At 41.5% G+C, this 19,446-nt stretch overlaps 1 protein-coding gene and 1 pseudogene across 2 annotated transcripts in view; one reads left to right on the plus strand and one right to left on the minus strand.

The window, feature by feature from the left end:
- Positions 1-19,446, plus strand: part of ano6 (anoctamin 6) — a 76,654-nt gene that overhangs the window by 17,466 nt on the left and 39,742 nt on the right. Inside the window, exons 4-6 of one of the 2 annotated variants that reach the window (XM_084701187.1) lie at positions 8,002-8,067; positions 12,892-13,179; positions 13,362-13,475. In XM_084701187.1, coding sequence (XP_084557313.1) covers positions 8,002-8,067; positions 12,892-13,179; positions 13,362-13,475 — 468 coding nt within the window. The remainder of the gene's footprint in view (positions 1-8,001; positions 8,068-12,891; positions 13,180-13,361; positions 13,476-19,446) is intronic. The other variant, XM_084701188.1, reaches the window with a different exon arrangement.
- LOC146277298 (E3 SUMO-protein ligase ZBED1-like) lies at positions 16,452-18,511 on the minus strand (annotated as a pseudogene).

A 19,446-nucleotide genomic window follows, 5' to 3' on the forward strand; every position in this document is an offset into this window, starting at 1 on the left:
CACAAACAAACAGATTCCAACCAGTGTCCCGACTGTTAACACAAGAAATGTTGCAAAATCTCTCGAGACTTAAGAATAAGCATGGCGGACGATATGCAGGAAGAAATTGCAATGATAGTCTTTGCAATTATTTTCACATAAATTTCACGGGAAAAAAGAAAAGGGTTTGTCGTCGTCGTCGTCGTCATCTGCCGCTTGTCCGGGGATCGGGTCGCGGGGGCAACGACCTAAGCAGGGAGGCCCAGGCTTCCCTCTCCCCGGCCACTTCCACCACCTCTTCCTGGGGGACCCCGAGGCGTTCCCAGGCCAGCTGAGTGACATAGTCCCTCCAGCGTGTCCTGGGTCTTCCCCGGGGCCTCTTCCCAGTGGGACGTGCCCGGAACACCTCACCAGGGAGGCGTCCAGGAGGCATCCTAATCAGATGCCCGAGCCACCTCAGCTGGCTCCTCTCGACGCGGCGGAGCAGCGGTTCTACTCTGAGCCCCTCCCGGATGACCGAGCTTCTCACCTTATCTCTAAGGGAGAGCCCGGACACCCTGCGGAGAAAGCTCATTTCGGCCGCTTGTATTCGCGATCTCTTTGTTTTGGTCACTACCCATAGTTCGTGACCATAGGTGAGGGTAGGAACGTAGATCGACTGGTAAATAGAGAGCTTCGCCTTTCGACTCAGCACCTTCTTCACCACGACGGACCGATGCAGAGCCCGCATCACTGCGGACGCCGCACCGATCCGCCTGTCGACCTCGCGCTCCATTCTTCCCTCACTTGTGAACAAGACCAGGAGATACTTGAACTCCTCCGCTTGGTTCAGGATCTCCTCCCCGACCCGGTGATGGCACTCCACCCTTTTCCGGTCGATAACCATGGCCTCAGATTTGGAGGTGCTGATTCGAATCCCAGCCGCTTCACATTCGGTTGCGAACCGCTCCAGTGAGAGCTGAAGGTCACGGGCCGATGAAGCCAACAGGACCACATCATCTGCAAAAAGCAGCGACCCGATCCTGAGGTCACCAAACCGGACCCCCTCAACACCCTGGCTGCGCCTAGAAATCCTGTCCATATAGGTAATGAACAGAATCGGTGACATAGGGCAGCCCTGGCGGAGTCCAACCCTCACCGGAAACAAGTTCGACTTACTACCGGCAATGCGGACCAAACTCTGGCACCGGTCGTACAGGGACTGGACAGCCCCGATCAGGGAATCCGGTACCCCGTACTCTCGGAGCACCCCCCACATGAGCCCCCGAGGGACACGGTCGAACGCCTTTTCCAAATCCACAAAACATGTGTAGACTGGTTGGGCGAACTCCCATGTACCCTCCAGGACTCCGCGGAGGGTATAGAGCTGGTCCACTGTTCCACGGCCAGGACGAAAACCACATTGCTCCTCCTGAATCCGAGGTTCGACAATCTGGCGGACCCTCCTCTCCAGGACCCCTGAATAGACTTTCCCAGGGAGGCTGAGGAAAAAGGGTTTGCTTTTGCCACAAATAAATCCCATTTAACTTTGTGCTGCGCCGTGACTCCGTTTGTTATGCTTCCGTCTTCTCTCAGCTTGCTTTCTGATTGGATATTGTTTTGTTTCACGTGATAAACTCAGCGTTTGTCCTCGGGGTTCCCCCCACACATCAGGATTTCTGATCGCAAATATTCAACATGTTGAATATTTAGGATTCGCGATCGGGGCACCTCCAACGTCCTTCCGAGCAGATTCGGTCACTCTTAACACACCTCACACCAAGGGAACATCTGATAAAATAATCTGTAGAACCATCAAGATAATCGGGACGTTACCTAGGATTTTCGGAAGGGGCGAAATCGGTCCGATTATCCTGTAGTGTGTCCCCAGCATAATGTTACGTTTTGAGTGGATGGCGAGCGCGAGACGCCAAAATGGATGCCAACATAATTCTGAATGGAACATTTACTAAAGTTGCCAAATGGTTCTATTGACAAGACCAAAGTGATCTTTGTGTTTTGTCATTGTGAACTGACCTATCATTGGAGCACGTTGTGAAAGAAATGTTGGGCCTATGTTCAATTAATGTGTTTTAGAAGAAGTTTACAGTTGGATAAGAAGCTTGATACAATGTATGTGGATTCAACTCATTTGGTAGAGATGCCACCTGTAGTTTTATAACACCTAACTAGGAGACGTGAAGTCTAGGAGATGGGAAGTCTGGGTGACCTGAAAGAGTTCTTGTCACCTGGGGGGGAAGAGACAGTTGTCGGACATTGTCCGAAGACAATGTGGATTCAACTGTATTGTTCTAAGGATTTAACCAATGACAGAAGAGATTTGGTATAGCTTCATGTCTGTAGGATGGACAAATCACTTTTGAGAACTGTTGTATCTATAAAATGGTCTGTTGAAAAATGTTCTGGGGGGGTTCAGGGCCATCAGCTGAGTAGTGCTGGTGGGCTGGATTCTCCCGGTTCCATTCTAGAATGCTAGATGGAGCTGTATGGAATTGTCTTTGTGTTATTGTCTTATGTTTGTGTGCTGATGATGTTATGTTGGTAACGTTATTATCTTTAAAATCTTCGTCAAATAAACATTAACTCTATACTTCACCCGACTTAAAAAATAATGGGACAAAAAGAAATCAATGGACATTTATGATGTGTGGTGTGTGTATAGCTCTATAGAAACCAAGAGCATCGATGTGTATCAATGTATAGAGAGATTTTTTTAACTTGGCCTGCAATACAAGGACTTCTATAGGTATATTCTTCAATGCTTGAGTAGTCCTTTTGGCTAAACAGACCTCTTGACCTCAAAATGCGTTATATATGTTGCTCTGATTATATAATTATCAGTGTTGGGGTAGTTACTCAGAAAAAGTAACTAGTTACAATAGGGCTGCACGATTAATCGAATTTTAATCACGATCACGATTTCGGCTTCCCACGATCAAATTCGCGTGATCGAGCAATATTGAAAATGCGTCATTCCGTTCATCGAACGCTCCGTTTCAAAGTTTTTTTTTGCAAAGCCAATCTTGCGCTACGTAAACCAATAGGTGCGTTCGACATCGGCTGTGGCTGCATGAAACGACCAGCGAGAGTTGCCGCTTGCTGTCGGGGAGGAGTTATAAACGGCTCCCTAAGTCGGAAAACTTTTCATTTTATGTATTGGGCTATGGTAAACTCTTTCTCCAATCTGCAGGCTGCAGCCGGCTGCGGCGCTGCGTGGAGTCGAATACACCTAATGTCTGTTCATGTGCCTCCATGTGCCAGTCAGAGTTGTTCCCTGCACCATACAGCTCAATTTCTAGATGTAAACGGTTACAGACAAAGTAACGTGAGGAAAATTCCGCAACAGATAAAAGTCGGTCATAAGGCTGCTATCTTAACAAAGAAAACTAAAAAAACTAACTGTGACTTAACTTCGCTAATCCCTAAAGCCTTATTTTAGATACAGTATAGGTTTAGATAGCTTGCAAATACAGAGGATAGCCTACCGAAGTTGAGTTAGCCAATGTCGTTAGCGATGCTAGCTAACGTTTGCTAGCTGCATAACTTTTAACTGGGTCTTGCAGCGCTGCTTGATTTACTGAAATTATTCTGAAATGTTATGTTCTACTAGCCATTAGCCTATTTGAGCTTGGCACAGTTTTCCAAAGCCCTAGTGTAACTGAGACGACACAGTAAATAATTCCTCTTTCAAGTAATAAGCCCCCGTTCAATTGTTGAGCATTAAATTAGCTGCAAGGTCTGTAAAGACTTGGGACTATGCCACTCGAGCGAACACAGGTCTGTGTTTTGCTCATGCAGAATTCGGTTAAATAAAATTGGTAAAATAAACGTAATGAGTGGAACAAAAGATAAAGTAACGCAGCATTTTATTTTGTGTGAGTTTTAACTTGTCCAGTGGGGCAAGTACATTTGTCTTCCACTTGCCCCACAAAAAAATCCACTTGTCCCGGACAAGAGGACAAGCCTTAATGCTGAGCCCTGCTGTATTTGTTTTTTATTGATTATATATTATGAGTTTTATACACATCCATTATGCAAGTACAATGTATTGTGACAATAACATTTGATTAGGTTATAATCAACAAATAATCGTGATAATTAATTGTGATCTCAATATTGATCAAAATAATCGTGATTATCATTTTGGCCTCAATCGTGCAGCCCTAAGTAACAAGTTACTTCTGAAAATTGTAACGAGATTACTTTACTAGTTACTGCATTTGAAAAGTAACTTCACTACTACTTACATTACTTTCAAATTTTATAAGCAAATGTCCAGATTTACCGCAAAGATACATGGACAAACATCATGGCCCTTTCATCACTTTATTTTTCAATTTTCAATAAAGGGCATCTCTTAGCCTTTCCACATAGTGTATTGTAATTGTAAACAATGTAAAACAAAATGGCATATAAAACTCAGCCATTCACTTGAACGAACATTAACCCTGTCCACACTGTCTGACCAAAGAAATATGCCTCAGTTTAAAATCTCATTGAGTTGACAGCAGTTGAAAGACACCTCTCGCCTGGACAGAGTGCATTTTACTGTAATATTTTTGTCCTTTCGAGCAACCGTCTCCATCTCATCCATTTTCCCGCTTTTCTCCTTCTACGCCAACCTAGTATCAATTATGTGATACTGGGTTGTCAATGTCTATGCACCAGTAGCAATCACTAGTCTCTGTGGCAACGGTGCCCAGACAAGCAAGCACACAGGCAAGCATGCAAGCGCCACTAAAAGAGAACCTTTCGGACTGGCAAAAATTGCTTGGGGAAAGCGCGTTCCTGAGGTTTAGTAATATCGTTACTGTAATCCATTATTTTCTAAATCGTTTCCCCCCAACACTGATAACTATGTTTGGAAGAAAGAACAGAGGTAATGTCGTTGTATTGAAGGCCAAGTTTAAAATTATATCTCAAAAAATATGTATGCGCATACAACCTCTCTGTTTCTTTGTGTAAATGAATGATGGCAATGACGCAATCAGAAAGGAGCTATATACACACACCGGAAATTACTTGATTTTTGTTTTGTTTTGCACAGGTCACTTCAGGGGCTCTGTAATAAAGTCTATAAATAAACAAAAAAAATTACCTGGGGGGTATTCCAGGTAGCGGGTTTAACAAACTCTGAGATTAACCCTGAACTCTGAGTTGAGTTACTCTAACATGGGAAATTCGGTTCCAGAAAAGCTGATATGAATTTGTTAACTCAACTCGGTAGTACGTCAACTCAGAGTTAAGCGCGGGCATGAGAACTATTAACCTTTTAAGAAGTGAGTTCCAAATATTTTTCACTGACCTTCCAGAGTGAGTTATTTTTCCGCGTGCAGATCAGAATTTCGTCAAATTTTAAATATTGATTATGACGTCACAGTATAATTCCGCCTACATGAGGGGCAAAACATCTAGGCTACCTACAGTGTGTTTTTTTTATCAATTAAATTACATACTATTGTAACTATTGTTTGGGAGGGAGGCTATTCCAAAATCAGGCAAACATAAGGTATCACACCAGTGTATTTAAATTAATATAGGCAGATTCTTATAAGAATCTGCGGCCCTTCAAGCTCAGATCTATTTAAAAGCCAACATCAATGGAACTCCGATACTAGGATCCACCATGGCACCCGGCGACAGAAAACGTTGTCCTACTCCACTAAACTTCAGATACAAGTTTTATTTCGTGTTTATGGTCGAACACATATTCCGGGGGAAAAAGAACACGGCTGTAGCAGCGTATACAAGTGGCGTGGGAGACAACTGCTGCCGAGTCAATGCATACATTTGAAGGCATTAGCCAGTCCATATATTGAACATTTAACCCCACTGTCTGTTTATAATACAGGAGAAAAAGTGTTCAATGTTTTATTAAATGTAAAAACATACTATGAACAGGTAAGGCATATTTTGCTTAGGCTATACGCTTGTGATTGTAGCCTCGACGTCACCTTAGTTTTAATCATATTTGACATGATACTAAGTAAATATCAATTGGTGCCTATTTCAATTTGTAGTACCAGTTTCCCCCAACAGAATGCTTTTCATCAAAAGATGATGATGATGATTAAGATGACGAAGAGACATTGACTGCTGCCGCAGAAAAGGATGCAGAGAATTATGTATAGTAGCTACTGGTACTTCTCTCCCCATCTACTTTTATTTACAGGCTTGTGCGGAATTGTCAGTTACACTCACATTGTGAGAATAATTAATATTTTAAAAACGATTTGCACATTCTGATACTGTTGAACAGAGCATGGATGCTGTATACAGTCAGATATTCATTTATTGGCAGGTGAATTTTGCATGTGGAACTGTGAAATGTAGCTAATGTAATCTCATGTATACCCAGTTACAAGTAAATGAGTTGTACAAATTGCACCTCATGAAGAAAGTGCCAAAAATTGACCAAGAGATGGTGTAGGCCTACTTAAGGTAGAAGAATAAAGGCTCATCTTAAAAAAGATTTACCGGAACACCAGTTATGGGAGGATGCATGGTCACAGGTGATGTTACATAAATATTAATTATTGAATTTGCTGAATTTCTATTTTGACCAAGAGATGTTGTACTTAGGGCAGAAGAATAAAGGCTGATCTTGCAAGGCTGTCAACCTGCCCCCACCTCTCTTATGGCAAAATATGAAGTTACTAGATGGACTCTCAACTTGATGGCTCTCACATCTGTGTAACTTACTGTAGCATTGCTAGCCATGTTGATAAGTAAGGGTCAAGATTCTGGTGTGATTGTAGTTGTTCTTGGGTATAAAAGGAATTGTGAAGCATTGTTCTGTGGATTCTTGATCTCCTGAGACCTTCTCCTCAGCTCTGGCTTGTCCTAGTACTCCTTCTTCCTCACCTCATGCTTTCTATCTCTGGTTTACAATAATTATGGTGGAGTAGGCATAAGAGTTAACTTAATTGATTGCATTCATTTGCAATATGATAAAATGATTATATTATTTAACCTTTATTTGTCAATTTCATAGGGGAATTAGTTTCGGTTGTTTGGCCAATATATTAACCCACAACAATGTTGAAATAGATTTGCTGAAACAACAGTTACAGGACGGTACATCATGTAAATTGTAGGAATCATATGAATCATGTGAATTGTAGGAACATTAGCCGATAGAAATAAGCTAGTCATTGTTAGATTTTAAATTGTAGGCAATGAAGAAGACCAACTACAATTTCAATTATTTGTCTTTATTTCAGTGCCAAGGCATTTGGCGAGTATTACTAGCGATGAAGACCCAAGGGCTGAGATGTTGCTAAAATAAGTTACAGATTGTGACAGGAAACGGTAACGTTAACTTAGGTATTCATCAGGGAATTAAAGTACATCAAACCGCATTCTTAAAATCGTCTCCCGGCATATAACTAAGCTAATTAAATTTAGTTATATATCGCTCGGCTGAACCAGGAAATTATATGCCATGTCTGCCATCAGGCTAATAAAGTGGGAGGGGATCGTTGGAAATGCTTAGTTGGCATGGAAAACCTGCTAGCGAGCAAGTTAGTTTCAAGGAGTAAGTTACCATGGAAACTTACCAAAAGGTTTAGTTACCTCTCTTTCTGGAACGGAAACCTTGGAGTAAGCCTCTTTTCAGGGTTAAACAACTTTGAAGTTTTCACTAAACCCGCTACCTGGAATACCCGGACCTTTCTAACCTTTCCCAACACAAAGATTGGTTTTATATAGAAATACTGAACAGCTGTCATTATGTAGCTGGGGATTGTTAAAGACTGCACTTTGTTAGGCATGCATTTAAGTGCTGATATCCTCGTAGCTTTCTCAACTGACACCCACTAACATATTCTGGTGTTTATAACAGTGCTAATACATTAAATAATGTATATAGACAAACAGCTGAACTATAGAGCTCAGAATGCTCTCAACACAAAGTCAGAAATATTTCACTACAAACTATTAATCCAAAACCATAACCACAGATAAGAATGATTGTCAAATTGTGGTTTTAAACACAGGATTAATTATTGTTGTTCTTCCCAGCGGAGGCGAGAGTACTTTGAAGCCAGCTTGATGAAGATGAAGATGGAATTGGAAGCTACTAGATCTGTAAGTGGGCCATGACAATCACATACATGAGTCATGTAAAATGTAAAAAGTTGGTCAGTTGAAACCAATATCTATTTTGTTCTGCTAATGACATACGCTAGCCTGGCTCTGCCCGCATACGTACTTCCGCTCAATTTTCATTTTGCTTCTGTACTAGGTCTGGGATTTTGGTGTATTAGTCGGTTTTTGGAAACAACATCTTTGTAGGTCCAATCAGCAAATAGAGGGAGTGGCTGAGAACGATGACGTTGATGCGCTAGTTTGAGTTGTAGTTCATTAATGGCGGCGGAAAAAAATGTGAGCAAAGCTATTTGTTCCGTTGTGGCAACGCTGCCAAATATCCAGAGCAAGAACAATCCTTGCTGAGTTTCGTTGGTCGCCATGATGTTGTGGCCCTCCTCCCCACGGGGTTCGGGAAAAGTTTGATTTTCCAGCTACGGCAGCTAGCTCCGTTACAGTAGTTGTGAAGGAGTTGGCTAAGGTCAACGCTAGCGATGGTTATGGCAGATCAGAGTGGCTCTGAGCAGATCCAATAGTTTTAAACTTCAAAAGAGTACCCGCCTTCAAGGAAGTTAACGCTTGTCAATTGAGCAATCCCATACTCTCTGTACAAATGAAATGTACGACAGTCTGGTTAGGACCAGGCTATAGGCACGCCACATTCGCATGAAACTGGCAACTCTTAGCTTTACAACGTGATCAAAAACAGCGCTGTGTGACCAACAGATTTTTTGTGTTTACACTGTCTTTTTGTTTGTGGGATGCAGAGCATACGTGTTTTTAAAACTATGCAATAACAAAACTTCTGTGGAAGTTTTATTTCTCCTATCGCAATCCACTGTGGAACTATAAATTCTGATATGATTAAATGTTGAACAATTGAATGAACGATTTACAGTATTTCTTGTGCCTCAACTAGAAAATTTAGCAATTCCATTAAGTGGTTAGTTTATCATCTCAGACTAAGTAATCAGAATCAGAAAGGGTTTTAATCGCCATGAAAGTTTGCACAGACAAGGAATTTACTTTGGCAAAAAGTTGCATACATTAAACATATAGGAATCATAAAAACTTAAATATGTGGACTAACTATACTAAAGGTGCATACATTAAACATATAGGAATCTTACAAACTTTAATATATGGACTAACTATACTAAAGATACATAGTCAAGCAATACTAAGGGGATTTAGAATAAAAATAGAATATACAATAACATGTAAAGGAGCCATCATTTACAATATAAAAATACAAATTACATTTACATGTATTCATTTAGCAGACGCTTTTATCTAAAGCGACTTCCAAGAGAGAGCTTTACAAAGTGCATAGGTCACTGATAATAACAACAAGATAACCCCAAAGCATTGCGGGCAGCCAAAACAAGAAGCACACATTGTGAACAACCAAAAAATAAGTGCCAAAGGGAAGAACCATAAGAGCATGTAGTTAAGCAAGTTACAATTAAACAACATGAATCGCTATGTGCAAGTGTACCTGTAGAAAAGCAAGCAACAGTCAAAAAATAAAAATAAAATAAGTAGGGCTGTGAAATGATTACAATTTTTAATCAAATTAATCACAGGTTTCTGTGGATTAATCATGATTTATCACATATTACCGATTTTCCGAATTTTTGTAATTAGTGTGCGTCTTTGATTTTGCGTGTGCTCAAGCACTCCTAATAATTTTTTTATATTTTCTTAAATATATTGTTTATTATCATTTGATGCTGGTAGTTCATGCAGAAAGGGACATCCTTAGTTTTTTCATTCAATATTTTGCATAATAATACATACATGTATTAATTGTTATCCAGTGAAATTAGGGATTTATATTAGCAAGGGGGTTTACGTTTAGCACTTTTGCAAGGCACTGTATTCATGTCACATTCTCATGGGGGCTGAGCACCCCTAAAGGTCTGATCCTAGAATCGCCCCTGCGACGCACCATATAAGCTTGAGTTTAAGTACATTATTTAATGTGACATTACGTACTGTACATGCAAGTCTTAGCTAAATGACTTAAATGTATGATGCACTTTTCGATCAGTCCTCTGACACCACAACACCATACTTGCCGAGTATAACAGCGCAACAGCTCAAACACAGGCAGGGATACAGTAGCAACGCTAGTGCTAAATAAGTATTTTCCATGACGCCGGGTAAGAAGGGCTCGTGAAACTGCTCACCAAAAGAACGAAGGGGCACCCAATTGACTGGCAGATAAAGACATGTTCGTAGGTACCTAGCGAAAAATATCCTAAATTTTCCAAGACTACGGTACTAATGCAGAAGGTAAGCTAATATTTCTGTATTACTAGAACGTCATATCTATGTGTTGTTGCTAACGTGTGCACCCAATAAATTCAAAATTTGTAGGTCGCACATGCGCGAGTGCTTGTAAAAAATGCTCGCACTGTCTCAAAAACTGGTCGCAAAATGCGACCATTTGGTCGCAGTCTGGAGCCTTGCCGCGGAGTGTGCTTATCACTTTGGTTTTATTGGATGTTCCATCTTAGTTTTTTTGGAACACGAACTTCTCATCCAGAAGTTGCAGATTGGGTGGAATTGTGGTAATATTACGTTAAATGCGTTAAACAAAAATAACAAATTAATCCTGTAATTTAATCATAACGCGTTATTTTTCACAGCCCTAAAAATAAGATTAGCTAAAATAGAATATTTCACAGCGAATACAACAGTTTAAATCAGTTACCACTAACCATCAAGAGCAACAAGTCTCTAAGCAAGAGTCATTGTGATCCTTGAGGTAACTAGCACTGGGTTCAGCAAACCATTCCTTAGTACCGTTGTACTCCCGGAACTCTTGAATCTGATGCGGGCCGTGATGGGTAGCCAGTGGAGGGAGAAGTAGTGCAAATTGCAATGTGTATAAGGTCATTAAAGTCAGTGTGAGCCCTTGGCCTTGTTGAAGAGGCCAACAGCGGATGGAAAGAAATTGTTTTTGTGGCGCAAGGTTTTGGTCCTGATTGACCGCAGCCTTCTGCCGGAGGGGAGTGGTTGGAACAGAGTGTGACCAGGGTGGGAGGAGTCTTCCTCGCTCGCCTCAGGGACCTCGAGGTGTGCAGGTCCTCGAGGGTAGGCAGATTGCAGCCGATCACCTTCTGTGTGGATTATAAACTGCAGTCTGTTCTTGTCCTTGGCAGTGGCAGCAGCGTACCAGATGGTGATAGAAGAGGTGAGGATGGACGCAATGATGGCTGTGTAGAAGTGCACCCTCATTGTCTTTGGCAGGTTGAATTTCTTCAGCTGCCGTAGGAAGTACATCCTCTGTTGTGCTTTCTTGGTGAGGGAGCTGATATTCAGTTCCCAGGAAGCGGAAAGACTCCACAGTGTTGACTGGGGAGTCGCACAGGGTGATGGGGGTGAGTGGGGCTGTATTCTTCCTGAAGTCCACAACCACTCTCCACTGTCTTGAGAGCATTGAGCTTTAAGTTGTTCTGGCTACACCAGGTCACCAGGTTGTCGGCTTCCCACGTGTAATCAGACTCGTCCCCGCAGAGATGAGCCCAATGAGAGTGGTGTTGTCCGTAAACTTCAGGAGTTTGATGGACGGATGACTGGAGGTGCAGCTGTTGGTGTATAGGGAGACAGAGCAGAGGGGAAAGGACGCAGCCCTGAGGACATCCGGTGCTGATGGACCGGGAGTCAGAGACTTGTTTTCCCAGCTTAACACACTGCTTCCTGTCAGACAGGAAGTCTGTGATCCACCTGCAGGTGAAATCAGGCACGTTCAGCTGGGAGAGCTTGTCCTGAAGCAGGGTGGGGATGATGGTATTGAAGGCAGAACTGAAGTCCACAAACAGGATCCTGGCGTAGGATGCTAGGGAGTCCAGGTGCTGTAGGGTGAAGTGAAGGGCCGTGAACTGCGTCGTCCACAGACCTGTTCGCTCTGTAGGCAAACTGTACAGGGTCCATTAGAGGGTCTGTGATGGATTTGAGGTGTGCTAGCACCAGGCACTCAAAATACTTCATTACCACAGAGGTCAGGGCGACGGGTCTGTAGTCATTATGTCCTGTTGGCCTTGGCTTTTTGGGCACAGGGATGATGGTGGAGGACTTGAGACAGGCTGGAACATGGCATGTCTCCAGGGAGGTGTTAAAGATGTAGGTGAACACTGGAGGCAGCTGGTCAGCACAGTGTTTCAGGGTGGCAGGAGAAACAGCGTCTGGCCCAGCTGCTTTGCGTGGGTTCTGCCTCTTGAAAAGTCTGTTAACTTCACCCTCCTGAATGGAGAGTGTCGCCGCTGTGTTGATAGGGGGGGAGGAGGGGACGGAAGGGATAGTTCAGGACAGTCCAATTGTCTTTGAAATCGACAGTAGAACTCATTCAGGTCGTTGGCCAGGCGAGAGTCGTTGGTGGAGTGGGGTGCACACTGATGTCTGAGTTTCATTGTACCAACTGCAACAACAGCTTAGGCATTTCCAGACAGTTGGCTTTGTTATTGTGGTGTCATGTAGAAACATTTCTTTGAGTTCTCTTTATTTAGTCATATAACCAAAGCAGTACAATACAGACATTCGGTAAAATAAAATGTTGTGCCTCCCAGACACACATGTCTACTTAGTAAAACAAATAGGTAAAACATTTTTTTTTAAATAATGTATCTGGGTGGTTATAGTCCTCATAGTAAGAAGCGGTCTAGCAGAGCATGCCCTGATGCTATGGAACTTTTTTTATTTAAAGGAAGTTGTAGTTGTTTATAGAATGTCAGTTTCAGGTTTCTAAAGATGATTGTATTGCAGACATAAGAGCTATTACTCTTTCTCTTACAACCTTCCCTTCTCTTCTGAAAACAGGTGGTTGATGAAAAACTAATGTTTGTCAAGGTCCACATGCCATGGGACTTATTGTGCACCTACGCTGAGGTTCTCCACATCAAGATGCCCATCCAGCCTAACGATCTCTCGTCCCAGTCTTCACCTTTTAGCTTCCTCTCCTGCCTAACCAAATTATTTTACCCCAGCGAGGAGGTGCTTTCCAAAGAGACAGAGTATTTTACTGCCCCCTTCGAGAAAGATCGTCTTGAGTACTTCTGTGTGAAGGACCAGGACCTCTTTTTCACACCATCCATGAGGAGTAGGATGGCAAGTTAAGCTCTTGCAAATTCCCACTGTTTACATACAGGTAGCCGACTGGTTTGCTTGGTATAGCCCTATTGACATACTTGTAAAGAGCATGCAGTATACCAAGGTAATATACAATAATATCACTAACTTAATGTTAAAGTTTGGTATGGCACAAATTCTTATTTTTTCCCTACATATAGGCATATTATATCCTTAGCCGAGCCCCTTATGAGGTGCGAGGGAACCTGAAGAAGTTTGGCATCAGTAAGCTGCTGGATAGCGGAGTGTATAAGGCTGCCTATCCTCTTCATGATGTAAGTATGGATTAGAAGATAGTAGTTAATGTATATTTCCTAAACAATGGCTTTAGATATTCAAGTATTCTGACCCCTCTTTTTGTAAATTTGATTGTGTTGTAGATATTTGGCCATCAGTCTAAATTCAATTCCAGTCCATTTAATCCCATAACAAACTGCTCAAAGAACTTCACCCACTGCATGTTCTTGGGTTCTGAGCAACAGCTTGGCTAATTTTCAACTACATACAATGGCTGGTTCTTGAGAGAATAGAGACACATACACAGAAATAGATCCCTACGTTCAGACTGCAATTAGTCTAGGGCTGTTGTAATCGAATATTTTAGTAATCGAGTATTCTAGCAAAAATTCCATTGATTAATCAAGTAATCGGATAACATTTTATTTTGCTTAATCAAGTAGCAATAGTAAATATACAAAATAAAATAACAGGTCTCTTAAAATGAACAACTAAAAGGTTTCCTTTTAAAGGAAAATCTAAGTTTTAAATTTTTTTATGCAAATAATGAAATGATTATACATTTTCTCATTTTCTGAGATACAAAAACAAATAAAAATATAGCTGCAAGCAGCGATGCGGGTTCCTCTGAAAAATGGCAAAATATTATAAACATCGACACTACAGAAGATCGAGACTTGGACAACAAGAGAGCAAAACGGCTTCATCTTTGGCCAAAAACAATTCCAGACTCTCAGTCAATGCACAACTAACTAAAGACATGTGGCCAACTGGGCTAAACAGCATTCATATTCAGCTCCTTGCAAGAATAGCCTGTAACGGTTTAGCAGCCAACTCTCTGGTCCGATTAAACTACACAACATACACAATCAGGGTGACCAACAAGATTATATTAACTAACCAACAATAACATTACAAACATCTAATTTAACGAACATAACAACTGAAATCCCTCGCAAGGCTGTGGTAACCAAACTATTTTCCACAAGTCTTTGCGTTTTTGGACATGCCGCACTGCATGCTGGGTACCCAAGGGATCTTACGCTGATTATCTAGCAGTGCTCTGACTGCGTGATATGAGTATTAGTTTTTTGTCAGCTTTGGGACAAAGGTTAAGAAACGGTTGACATTTCATGGTTAAATTGCATGAAATTGTGCATGGTATTTCAGAATGATGTCTGCCAGTTTAACTTAACAAGTAATCAAAATTATGACAGGCCAAAAGACTGCCTGGATTTGAACCTGTGACCTTATGCTTTGCAGTACAACGTTTCAACCCAATGAACTACCTGCAAGGCTGAGAAATTCTGGTCAGTTTCTGTATCAAAAAAGGAAGCCGTTTCTCCTGCAGCATGGATTGTTCGATTCGGCCCAAGTTTAAACAGCTTTAATTCAATGATCTTTTGACATATCAAGGTGAAATTGCACATGGTACTTCAGAACTATGTCATCCTGTTTAACTAAACATATATTCAAATTTAAGACAGACTCAAACAGTGTGGCTGGATTCGAACCTACGCCCCCTTATACTTTGCAGGTCACCGTTCCAACTCGTCGAGTTATTCTCAGTGTTGAATATTGTCATATTCAGTTACTGTACAAAAAAGTAAGCTGTTTCTTCAGTGGTAAGCGTTGTTAGATTCAGCCAAGGTTGAAACAGCTCTAATGCAATCATATTTTGACATACCAAGGTGAAATTGTTTATGGTACTTCAGAGAGATGTGTGATGATCAATATACTTCATTCGAGCTAATTTGGTTGTAAATCTGACACTACCATACGTAGACTCCAAGTAGCTTGCTACTGTTGTAAACCTGGCTTGTTTTGCAGTGGTTGACACAGTCTCGCTTAACAGATGATCGGAGTGTTGTTATGGGCTCAAATAAACACTCATTGCTATGTTTTACAACCGGAGGATTGACCGGAACACTAGAAACTGGTCTGTCCAACAAAAAAAAAATGTGTTCAAAAAATTACCTCTGACTGGTTTTGAACCTACAACCCTTTGTTCATCAGTACAACATCTCAGCCAATTGAGCCATTGCCAGACCTAGAATGTTATGTTCAGTCATCAACTGGATAATAAAATAAGATGTTTCTCCAATGGCAAGCATTGTCAGATTTGGTTGAAGCTCAAACAGCTGTAATTCAGTCATATTTTTACATATTAAGGTGAAACTTTGCAGGGGTACTTCAGGGTGGTGTCATCTTAAAGCCTATTGGGTTTGAAAAAAAACCATCGTTCAAAAATAAATTTGATTTAGTGACACAAACTTATTGAGGCAATGTGGACATTTACATAAATACACCCCTTTCAGACATTTTGTATTTGATTCAACTGTCTTAAGTAAAATGTTTAAATATGTCAATGATACATATCTGTACAAAATGTCAAGTCAATTTGACATTTTTTGTAGGAGGAGATCTATTTTGAAGGTTTTCCCAAATTATCACTGTACATGAAAATACATCATGGTGGACCTTATGGGTCCTTGAGTCTTTTTTGTTCCTCATGAAAAATGAGGCATGCAAACCAAGTTTCAGAAGAATTGAAGCAATGGGGTGGAAATGCAATCACTCTGAAAAGTGGACATTTGGGTGTGGCCTGTAGCGCCCCCTGTGGTCTAATGTGGGCCAGTCTGTGTTTGGGCCGTAGTTGTGGCATGTTGTATCAATATGCCAAATTTCAAAACTTTTTACTAATGTGTTCATGAGATAAATAACAAGAAGAAGAATAATAGTAATACCAACAATTACAATAGGGTCCTCCTGACGGAGGAACCCTAAATATATTGCTTTCCAATTACTTTTTCAGTTTTTAAGTATCAAAACTAAGGCATATATTAAAATAAATAATAATACAAAAAAACTGCCTTTAAGTTGTGCAACTTAACTTTAAGAGCTAAAAGTTTCAACATTTACAGCTCAGGCATAACATAAGACTTTACTACATTTATGAGAATACGCTAAACCTCCTTAAATGTCTCTCTCTCGACGTGTGTTCGTGCAAGTCTTTAAAAGAGCTTGTGATTGCAGTGAAGAAAGGTAAGCATGTCAACATTCTCAGAACTGAGGCTTGCCCTGCGCTGAAAACAAATGTTCTGATGGCGTGGATGTGGCTGGAATACACAGCAAGGTCTTTGCCAGCTTTGCCAGTGTTGGATAGCGTGCTGCATTTATTTTTCACCATGACAGTGGATTCTCCTTCTTGGACAGGGGATGTTCTCCGAAATACATCAAGATCTGTGGAATAGTTAGTTTAATCTTTTGCAAAACTGTATTTCTGTTTCTGTATTACAATTTTTCTAAATGTGTAATTCCTAATGGTGTAAATTGTAAAAGAGAAAAAAAAGAAACAAAAAGAAAACTGCCTACCTCTCTACCACACCTTGGTTTAGCTGCTGCTCCTCCTCTTCTTCATCACTGGTGCTGGAGTCTGATCCCAGTATGTCAAGGAAAGATGTGACCTTCTTGACATGCGCTTCTGGGGAGTTGTGTGCTGTGCTGGATGCTCCATTTTCACTTGCGGTGGGCTGCCTCGCTTGCTTTTTGGTAGCAACAGCAAGTTCCTAGGTTTGTACTGTGCTTTGGACCTTGAATACTTGGTCAGCAGGCAAGAATTTCAGTTTTCGAAACCTAGGATCCAGAGCAGCAGCAAGCAGGGTGATGTTTGGAAACTCAGGTGTATACTCTGACAGTCCTTGCCATCTTGCTGTGATCTGTTCTGTCGCATGAGCCTGGAATGACTTCACTGGTGCAGTCTCAAGATCTGGACTCTGAATGTTGTTCTTAAGTTTGTGCACTTGCTGTGGAAGTGCAGAGAGTGTAACATATTGCTGTCCGCTCAGAAACACTGTAGTTTCTTCAAAGGGCTCAAGGAGCTGGCTCAACTCCTCAATCAGGATCCACTGTTCAGGCTTGAGATTAAGGTAGTGTTTCCCTCTCTGAGTCACTGCTGGGTCAGAGAGTGTAGCGTCATCGGCCATCTTTGTTCTAGCAGCCTGGACAACATATGATGGGTGCTGTTCCAGCGTGTACATGTATCTTGCACCAGCATGTTTTCCTTGGTGCACATTTGCTTCCGCTTCTCCTTCAACTTGGTGCATGCCAGTTCACTCTTCTTAAAATGTTCAACAAGGCATCTCACTGCAGCCACACACTTGGAGAAAGCTTGGTGGATGTTTAGACACCATTTCCCAATCCTCCCCAAGATTGTGACACGTCACACCAAGATAAGCCTCTGTTGCAACACTCGTCCAAATATCTTTGGTGAGTGCAATGCTGTCAGTCTCCTGCAGGGCTTTCTTCAACATGCCTCTGATGTCTTCATACTTTTTCTCCAACGTTTTTGTGAAGATCTTGAAGGAAGCTCGTACTTTGGATTAAAAGTAGAAATCATAGCTTTAAAGCCATCATCCTCCACCATAGACAGTGGGCGCATGTCTGTGACAATCATTTTTAAAATGCTGTCTGAAAATTCAGCTGCTTGCTCAGCGGAACATGTAGCTGTCCGCACGTATCTGTCCATCCTTAGTTGTGATGATGTACTGAAAAAGAGGTGAAAAAATTATTATTGCTGGTATTTATTACTATGGCAAAATATCATTAACATACAGTTAGTTCATAGCAGTGCATTTCGATTCATTGCAATCAAACAAAAATGATCCCTTACATAATTAACGTACATTATTATAAGTCGAGGTTGAAGTTAACAGCCATCCTCTCAACTAGCAATCACATAGATTTAACGCTACATTGAATTTACCTTGTCTCGGGTGACGGTCCTCTTGTCTCTGAGTAGAGTGGATGTTTTCTATGGAGATGCTGCAGCATGGACGACGTGCTGTTGTGGAATGCAATAAACGCACACCACAGCGTTCTCTTTAGTTATTAATTTAAAATGATCCCAAACCTTTGAGATTTTCGGTCGTTTTCTCTTCGTTTCTTCTCTCCCTTCTTCCATTTTGAAGCTTGCACGCGCCCTCGCCCTCAAATCAAAACTACCGCTTACTCCTTGCATCTCCTTACGGTGCGTGTCCACTACAGCGGCGCAGAGCGGCGGCTTCCAATTCATTTTCAATGAGACCGGGCGTTGACGCTCTTGTAGGGCATTGTGGGAGCGTACGCGAGCGTCAACGCCCGGTTTCATTGAAAATGAACTAGAAGCCGACGCTGCGCACCGCTACGCTCTAGTGGACACGCACGTTACGCTTTGTGGGTGACGAAAGCGCGTTATGTCACACAAAAAAATGATAATTGCAAAAGAATGTGACGTGAGCTTTTAAATTAATTGAAAGACGCTTCGAGGTAGAGGGATTTGCCTCGATCATTTTTTGTAATCGAGTTACTCGAGTAATCGTTGCAGCCCTACATTAGTCTTCCCTTAATTCTGACCATTCTCTCTGTCCATGCCACAGATAATCTTTTTTTCTCATGCTTGCAGTCATTTAAATACCAAAAAAAAGTCAAAGTGGGCTTTCATATGCCTTTTACTCAACAGTGTCTTGATTTATGGAGTGCTGCTGAGATTGTCGTCTTTCAGACAGGTTCCTCCTTCTCTGCAGAGGACTTCAGAAGCTCTCAATAGAGTGATCATTTTAGAAATGGTTAAATATTCTTGCCCTGATCTATGCCTTGCCCCTTTTTACTGCTTAGGTCTCCTAAGAGTTCCTTGGACTTCATGGCTTGGTTCATGTCCTGACATGCTTTTGTAAACTATATGTAAATAAAATGCACATGACTATTATTTGGAGTGCCACAGCAAAGGGTAAAAATACTAATTGAGATATTATTTTCATAATTTTGCACGTTATTATTTTGGTAATTGGGTGAGCTTTGCCTTCGGCAAGGGCACAACCTTGTTCTCTCACATGTATATTAAACATATTTATTTTTGCCCCCCTAAGGATCCGTCAATATTTGGACTACATAGACAAAATCGTGGTCAAAAGTTCCATCTTGGTAGAGATTGAGTTGCTTCTATTTTTATTTACGTTCCTTTGCATGGTT

Source organism: Hypomesus nipponensis, chromosome 7 (genome assembly GCF_054491055.1).
Source record: "Hypomesus nipponensis isolate SF chromosome 7, ASM5449105v1, whole genome shotgun sequence".
Classification (NCBI taxonomy): Eukaryota; Metazoa; Chordata; class Actinopteri; order Osmeriformes; family Osmeridae; genus Hypomesus; species Hypomesus nipponensis.